The 8,535-nt window shown below is 45.0% G+C and overlaps 1 protein-coding gene across 1 annotated transcript; it reads right to left on the bottom strand.

The window, feature by feature from the left end:
* Positions 1–502: 502 nt before the first annotated feature.
* Positions 503–8,309, bottom strand: MAPRE1 (microtubule associated protein RP/EB family member 1). The gene is made up of 7 exons (XM_083802020.1): positions 8,159–8,309; positions 7,632–7,755; positions 5,230–5,375; positions 3,870–4,074; positions 3,405–3,514; positions 2,565–2,717; positions 503–2,174 (listed from the first exon to the last, which is right to left on the bottom strand). Exons 2-7 carry the CDS (start codon positions 7,750–7,752, stop codon positions 2,118–2,120), a joined length of 792 nt encoding a protein of 263 aa, XP_083658146.1. The 5' UTR covers positions 7,753–7,755; positions 8,159–8,309; the 3' UTR covers positions 503–2,117.
* Positions 8,310–8,535: the final 226 nt, after the last annotated feature.

Below are 8,535 nucleotides of genomic sequence, written 5' to 3' on the forward strand. Positions count from 1 at the left end.
TTAAGCTCATTTATGAAACATAATCCAAAGGAAACAAGTCAACTACTAGAGACTGGTGACAGGTGCAATTAACATTATTTGTTTATAGAACCACAGAATGGCTCGGGTTGGAAGGGACCTTAAAGATCATCTAAATCCAACCCTCTATTAGTTATAAATAACTACTAACCAGTGTTTTAGCAGTTTTAAAAACACTTTAGTCATACACTGGCATTCCTGTTCTCCAGCCCCTTTCTTACACCATTAGGAGGAAGTCAACAATACACTCACATTTCATCCACTTGTGGGGGAAAAAAGAAAAAAGAACTCAAGCAATGTTTTCCCCCAGCACACTCCAAAGAAAATTTCAATATTGCTGCTGCTCAGGTTAGCAATGAATGTAAGTAGGACCAGAGAAGGAAAGCAGATATTCCAGGTCCTGCAAGCTTCATAACGTAAACCACCACGATCTCTAGCTTTGCCTAATCATATCTGAAAGTATGAGAGACTCCAGCAGACATGACACTCTTGAAATACAGAACTTTATTTAGAAACTGCGTAAAATAGAAAAACCCTGTCAAGAGAAGTCCGAGTCAAATATGGTTTCTCAGTAAAATGGAGTTTTAGGGCAACAAAAGTCTAAAAGGCCACAAGAGAAATAGCACCACTGCAATTTTAAACAATGGCTAGATACTTGCATTTTTTGGCATTCACTGAATTTGGGTTTTTCTCTGAATTTCACAAAGATTCATGCACTACACAACAATTACCATAAAATGCTCTCCTACACACATTTTAGGACAAGCTACCACCAGGAACAAATGAATACAAGCACAACAGGACTGATCAATCTCAGTAGTGAAGGGGAATCAGAAGTCTTGCAGGATCTTGCCAAACACAACAGTAACGCGGGGCATGATAGCAAAAAAGAGGGACAGTTAAAGAAAGTACTTTAAATATTAATATTTAAGTTAGTCTCAGTACTGTATTTTCTGCAGGAACATTAGCTCTGTTAGCCAGCATCTTTTAGTTTTGACCCCAGAAAACTAGTGAAGTGGCAAGTATTATTATTATTAGATACGTCCTGGTTTAAAAAAAAAAGGACAAAATCATCCTCACGTGCTCAATTCATTTTCATTCTAAGAGAGTTGCACAGTGCAAGTCCCGTTACAACCATTGGGTTTGATAGCACTCCTTGGGATGGGAAAGAGAAGAGAACCAGTGAGAGACCAAAAAGCATACCAACAAAAATAAACAGTTATAGAAACAAGAGCCAGAAAAGAAAATTACTTCTGAAGAACCTTTTAGGCAGTAAGACTGGATGCCCTTTGCTTTTTGTTGTTTTTTGATTTGTTTTTAAACAGAAAACACAGTACGTTTTGGCAAAGTCATTAGCCACAATGCCATAGAAAAAGGCTTTAGCACTCTTCAAGGTAATTTATGTGTCTCAGCTGTTCATACTCCCTCTAATCTTGTGACAGGCAACGTTAAGGCCTATTTCATCGAGAACTAATCACTCAGTAAGCAGCTTTACATAGGAATGAAGTTTTGTTTTAATAGCCCCTTTTGAGCACTTGCTGACAAAGTGAGACTGCCATGCAAGGCCTCTCAGACAGCAGTGAATGGAGTTAAACAAGCGTCTACCCCAGTATGAAGCACATAAAATCTCCTGTCACATTACTTCAATTTGGCATATGGAAGCATATTAAATACTCTTAAGGCATTTTATTATAATTTCTGTGCTGCAATTTCACATTAACTCAATCTTTCTGTGAGTCAGAGTCTTTAAGTTCTCTACTACACGCCACCTCAGATACAAAAAGAGTCTTTCCACAAACCAGTGTTTTACCAGCAAACCATTCTGCAACAAGTTCCAAATATTCAGCCTCTTGCTCCCTAAATATACCACCTAGATGTGAATACTGCTCTGCTACAAAGTGAGAAAGAGCTCCTAACTCAAACCCACTGTAAAAAGAGTGAAACTTCCGCAAAGTGCACTTTAAGAAGAGGTACTTTTTTGCTTATGAAAAGAAACCAGTGAGTCCTCTAAGAATAAAGTGGAGTATTTTACAGTTAAGCACATGATCTGGGGCAAAGAATTCTGATGTTGCTGCTCTGCTGGTACAGTATGTGGTCTGTTAATACTCTTCTTGTTCTTCCTGCGGTGCTCCTTCGTCAGGTATCACAAAGCCTTCCTGAAAGGGGATAAAACAAGTGCTTTAATGAAAAACTGATGTTAAACCAGTTCCCAGCTACTCTGTACACTCCTTTAATGTATTTATTTATACTTAGAACAGTGAAAAGGAAGTACCCTTAAGTCAACCATTTACAGTGTCAAGATAAATTACAGTAGGCTTATTTTCCTCATCTTTGATCTATTTGTTATATACTCTTCATGAGAGCCTGATCTTGTTTGTTGCCTGACTATAATTATGTTATCTGTTCCTTTATTGCAGGAAAAAGCTATGTCATAAACCTAAAGAAAAGAAAGTAGAAAGGGGGAGCACTGTAAAGCAAACCAGCTCCCAGTAACAAGGCGCAGTGCAGGGAGAACTATGCAATACAATTTATACAAGATTACTTACATCTGTGGCATAAAGAATTTCCACAATCCTCTGCAATACTGGATCATTCTCCCCTTCATTCTCCTGGCAGATCAATTCAATGTTCCTCAATTTGCCAAAGTAGAAGTCTCTCTCCTTCTCCAGATCTTCAACAGTAAGTTTCAATACATTGATCTGTCACAGGACATCAACGATAGTTTATCCACCAAAGAGAAGGCAGTAGCATCTATTCAAAAGGCAGGACCCCCAAAGTTCTCAGAAAGGTGGTTATATGCAAAGCACTTCAGAAATAACCAAGATACTGGAGAAAGGCAGGGGGAGGTCTTACGAGGAAGAAAAGGTCTATTTCTTAAATTATAATAGTATTTCCAGAATAAACACCCAACCCAACACATGCAATACCACTTGGAAATTCCAAAGGCTTAGTACATGACATAGGTAAAAATTTAACTGCCTGCAGTTTTCTTTGCTAACACATTCCTTCAAGACAACTCTCTCACACTGAGGGCAGTTTTAGTTGTACTACGTTCAGTATTTCACTGAAGTAGCAGCTGCTCATAGCTCAGTTGGAATGCTGCAATATCTGCAACACAGCTGTGGAAATACTTAAAAACAATGCTATGTGTGATATGGCACATACTAGATTTAAATGCCTGGGCGCTCATGTACTGCATAAGTGGTTTTGCTCCTATCAGGAGAGCAAAACCTTTATAACAAAGGCTCCTGATTAAGTGATTCCAAATGAACTTAGTAGATACAGATCTCTTTCTGCTATCTCCCTAACACAGTCATTTCATGCTATTAAAATATATATATGCATAAAAGCACAGGGCAGTTCAGAAGGCCATTTTGGCAACACACCTGCTCAATCAATCCTGCTGATTCATCATCTCCTGCAGCCTTTTTCACCATTCCAGTCCCAGCTTTCGCAGTCGTTGGGGTCCTCTGTGTAACGATGGGCCTCTGTGGGGCTGCAAGATTGACTTAGCATTAGCTCTTCCTAGCGCACCTTTTTTCCTGCCCTAAGAGTACTGTCCCCCTTCCAAGCATGCAAAAATTTGAAGACATTTTCGTATATGAAGTATTCCTCCTTTACTCCATGTGACGTGCATTTTCTTTCACGTCTTGGCAGCAATCCTAGCTGTTTTCTCTTTCTGTAGCTCCAAGATAACCGGGTACGAAAGCATGGTTCAGAGTTTGAAGCCTAGCATCTCAGAAATAAGCTGCAAAATAATACAGTTTCATACACTGATTTTAATTAGCAACCCAGTCTCATTTCCCCCAGAGTTTTTAATGATTTAGAGAATCTTTAACTGTCTTCTCTACCTGCACTGCCAGAACCGAGAGATTTCTTGGGTTTGTTCACAACTGGTGCAACAAGATTTGGCGCTACTGTCTCTTGGCCTTGTCGGGCTGCAACGGGATCGTACTCCTTCCCATCATAGTTCGCATCAAAAAATTTTTTGAACCACTGAACAAATTCAAAGTTGTCCTGAAATTTTCCTTTCACTAGTTTGTCCACAGGAATTATCTGAAAAAAAAAAAGATTCAACTTGTTTTAAGGGTAAAGAACCTCTCTTTCTTACTACATAAGTTTTAAAATAATAAGCAAATGCAATTCTTTATGCAGTCCAAGGAGGATTTTCTCTATAGACATAACTGTATATAACACAGATTTTTTCCTAATAATTAGGAATTAAAAACAAATCTGGTTTCACTGTGAGGGCCGAACTAACTTGAAATAGTTCTGCAGCAAGATTTCTTCTGCATCAAGTTTCATTGAAAAAGCTTATCTGTAAATTTGAAGGTGGCTCACCCAGTGCTAGCTTTCATATACCTGAACTGCTGACCAATTTCATAGCCTGCTCACACAGAACTGCTACAAGGTTTAAACATCACCTTTTTAGTTTATTACAGCGTCTCTGGAACGAGGAAGATTACTACAAAAGCAGCGAATTGTGAAGATCTGTCTGTAGGCCACAAGCTTTCAGTCTGTGAAGCCTGGCAGTGGCCGGGAGTCATTATTGTTAGGTGATCGTTTGGCACTTTGGGCACAGCTGCCCAGTTCTGGGCAGGCTGCACAAGTTCCTTCCCCAAGGTATAAGACCAACCAAGCACGTGTTCAAGCTGTTAGCCAACAAAGAACGAGATGCCTTCTTAATCAGAAGTTTTAACAAGGGAACGTTCTGCGTTGTACCAAACATGCTATCAGTAACTAATAACTAGATAAAGCACGCTTCCATAAGCATAACACACACTTGATCTACGAAAAAACTTACATCTCATTGTCACCAGTTTAAAGTTACACATACCTGTAAAGAGGAATTTGAAATCCTTAAGACTACCATACCAATAGCTTATGGGAACACACTGTTTGAACCATCTTTGTAGTATATAAGCTCGAGTAAAATTTATCTCAAATTTCAGCATTAGTCCGTGCTACAGAAGCTGTACGGAACTAAAATGGAAGAAATCATCTCCATCATTAAGAAATGCACACCTAACCTCAGCTGGAGTAAAGCAGATTGTACCAATACAACTGAGGACCCCAGTGCAAGCCAAAACTTTTGAGATCTGCAAGCCAAAAACAAACTCTGTCCCCAGATTTATTCAGCTCCAGATCTGAAAGTACATTCCATCTACTTGGGTGTTAAGAGCAAGGAGAATCAGTTACAATCCAACTTACTTTGTCAACACCCATTCGTTTAAAACCCGCTTGTAGAACCTTGAAGTTTTGAATGTATTCGTGTTCCAATTTTGCTTGAAACTTCACTTTCTTGAGCGCTACAGAACCCGGAAAGAGCATGTCCATGAACTGACAGTACGCAGCACCTGCCGAGAGAAGCACACGGTTGAGGATGAATCAAGTCACCTCAGCAGCCTACACAAGCTGTTTTTCAGTCAGATCAGCAACCTGACCTGACTCATTCCGCAGCTACACATTCCCTTAAAGGCAGCAACAGCAAGATAACAGAACCCTTTGATCTGTTTTGGTGCAGCATGGCTGTAAATAAGCTTAAGGGAACCGTAGAACTAAACTTTTGGTCTCATGGCTTCAGGTCTCATGAAGAAGAGCAACAGCGCCTCTATAACTCCCAGAGAAAAATCCAACGTAATTTGGCTTTCCTTTACTCATGGGTATCAGTACAGATCTGTTACATGCATCTGACAGGCATGTAATCTATTCTCATCAACACTAACAGAACTAGAAAAAGAATTATTCTAAAAAATTATATTTAATCATCAAAATAGTGTCTTATTTACTTACTAAAACCAGAACATAAACAAAATTCAAGGGGCTCTCCAAGTTAAGAGGCCAAATTAAGCTGAATTATATTTAAATCAAACTTTAATCAAAGAACTGATATGAGACTGTTTCTTTCCATTCATTTTAAATCCTTCCTTCGTGTCCTTCAATTCAGCTCTGGCTGTAAGAAGAGCAGGATTCAGTTCAGCTACAACGAGCAGACAACCACCTCCGAAGAGTGAGCTTTTATAAAATGTACACCTCTACTAACGAAAGATATTTAAAACTGTATTTTATCACTTTACAGTGATGATCTGCAACTGTGTGCCATTGAAAATACACGCATCAAATTCTGAGCATTATTTCCCACCCCAGGACATCAAAGAATTAAGTGCACCAGGAGAGTAACGTGAGCCTTGCCCTAAAACATCCAATAGCTATATGAGAAGCCTTTTTTTGTGAGATACAGAAGGTCAAGCAGTAACACACCCTGATGCTGCCCTGAACTGGCCTATTCATCTCAGGCAGGGGTAACAGTCCCGCACCACCCACGTTCTGTCAAGATATTTAGCAGGTTGCTTGGAGCTCCCACTTTCACCTGTGACTGCAAGATTGCTGCTCATACACTAACACAAAGAAAGAAATTTCCCATCTCAAAACAACTTGTGATCTGTAAAGTAAGCATGATTTAAAAAAAAAAAGAAAATACACAGCACAAGCCAAAATGATCTGTGCATTTATGCAACCCCAAATTGCTGCTGTCAATACTGCCCTTACCAAAGGTAGCAAAGCCTGGAAACCTCTGCTCTCACATGCCTGCGACAGTAAAAGCCACCTCCACACCTGCAGAGGCTGGGAGTATTTTTGCAGGCACTGGAAACATACTGACAGTTCCAAACTTATTTTAAGCTTTTTCCTTTTACTCAGCTCCCAATTTCCACATCCCTCGTTCTTTGAGCAACATCTTATCTCAAACTCACCGTATGAGACACGCTTCCACTCTTCACCAACTCCCTTTCATCTCTCTGCTGCAGTTATTCAAATCACCATCTTCTACCTAGGCTGCATTTTTAGCCTTAGGTTTTTTTTTTCTGCTGTTACTCCACACACTATTATTTTTTATTCATTCCTACAAGTGCCCTCCCACACACACAAACACACACACTCCTCCCTGTGATGACATGTGACTTCATCTCCGTAGCGTAGTCACTTCCCCTTTTCTGCTCACAGATATCAGATATTCATCTTTGCTGAAGTCAGCTCAATCCACACTAACTTGGGGTCCCACTGCCTGATGGAAGGGCAGTTTAGTAAGAGCAGTTCACTAAAAGGAGTTGCAAATTCCTCAAGGTGAGCCCAAGAATTACCAGGACGCTTTCCCTCACGCCTCTCCTTCCGCCCAACCTGAGCCTTTAGGCACTTCCCAAACCTCCTCGTGGTTCTCCTCCATAAGAAATCACATTTGTTTACGCTACTTACCATCCTTGCAAGGCTTAACACACCCATCAGAGTGAAGTCCCTACAAGAAAACAGCTTCTCCTAAGAGTCTTTAATGCACGTTAGCCCCCATCCCTTCTTACTCTGTTTATGCCGCAGTGAACCTGGAGAACACACCTTTTTTTTAGCAACACAGTGCTAAAAAAACATTTTGAAGAAGCTCCAGCTGTAACCAGACTGCACCAGCAGATGCCAGGTTAACGTTAACGACGGCCCTGCTCCTGCCCCCAGCTCACCCAACCTGGGGCTGCGGAGGCCGGCACGGGCAGCTCGGACGGGGCAGGTGGACCCCGGCAAGCCCGGGCACCACCCGGCCGGGGCTCCCCTCCCCAGGCCCCCCTCACCTGAGCAGAGCTGCTCGATCTTGGTCAGCGCCAGCTGCAGGGACTCGTTGATCCACGCCAGCATGTCGTGCCGGCTCAGGTTATCGCTCGTCACCGACGTGGAGTACACGTTCACCGCCATCTTCTGCGGGACACAACCGGGCCGTCAGCCCCACGGGGCGGCCTCGCTCCACCGGAACGGCGGCGCTTAAAGGGGGGGGGAGCAGCCCGACCACCTCTCGCCTCCCGGTGCCTGCCCAGGCGCCGGCCCCGCTCCGCTCCCGGCCCCGGCGGCACAAAGCGGGGCCCGGCCGCGCCCCCTCCCCCGGCCCGGCCCTGCCCGGCCCCGGGGCTGCTCCGCGCCGCTGAGGGCCGCGGCCCGGCTGAGGGGCGCGCCCGGGGCAGGCGGGGCCGGGCCCTGCAGGCCGCACGCCGGGCCCCGCTCCGCTCCCCGCCGCCCGGCCCCGCTCCCCGCTCCCCTCAGCCCGGCCCGGCCCCGCTCCGCTCCCCGCGGCCCGGCCCCGCTCCCGCCCCTCCCCGCCCGTTACCTGCCCGCTCCGGCCCCGTCTCCCCCGCGTTCAAACCGGCCCCGCCCGCCTGCCCCGGGACCACGTCACGCGCACGCTACGCGCTCACGTCACCGGCACCGTCACGGCGCCGCGGCCCCAGCGCCGCGCGCAGCAAAAAGGGCGGGCGGCGGCCCGGGGGGGGGCGGGGGGGCGGGGACAGCCGCCGCGCCGCTACCGCGCGGCCCCGCCCACCCCGCCGAGGGCTCGCGTGTGATTGGAGGAGCCGGCTGGCCCCGCCCCCGCGCCGCGGCCCCATTCATTAGCGACGGCCTCGAGGCGCGTGCCGGCTGGGACGCCCCGCCCCCAGCCTCAAGCCCCGCCCCCAGCCTCAAGCCCCGCCCCCCGCCGTACGGAGC

The sequence above is a fragment of the Anser anser genome (assembly GCF_964211835.1).
Source record: "Anser anser genome assembly, chromosome: 16".
In the NCBI taxonomy this organism is placed as follows: Eukaryota; Metazoa; Chordata; class Aves; order Anseriformes; family Anatidae; genus Anser; species Anser anser.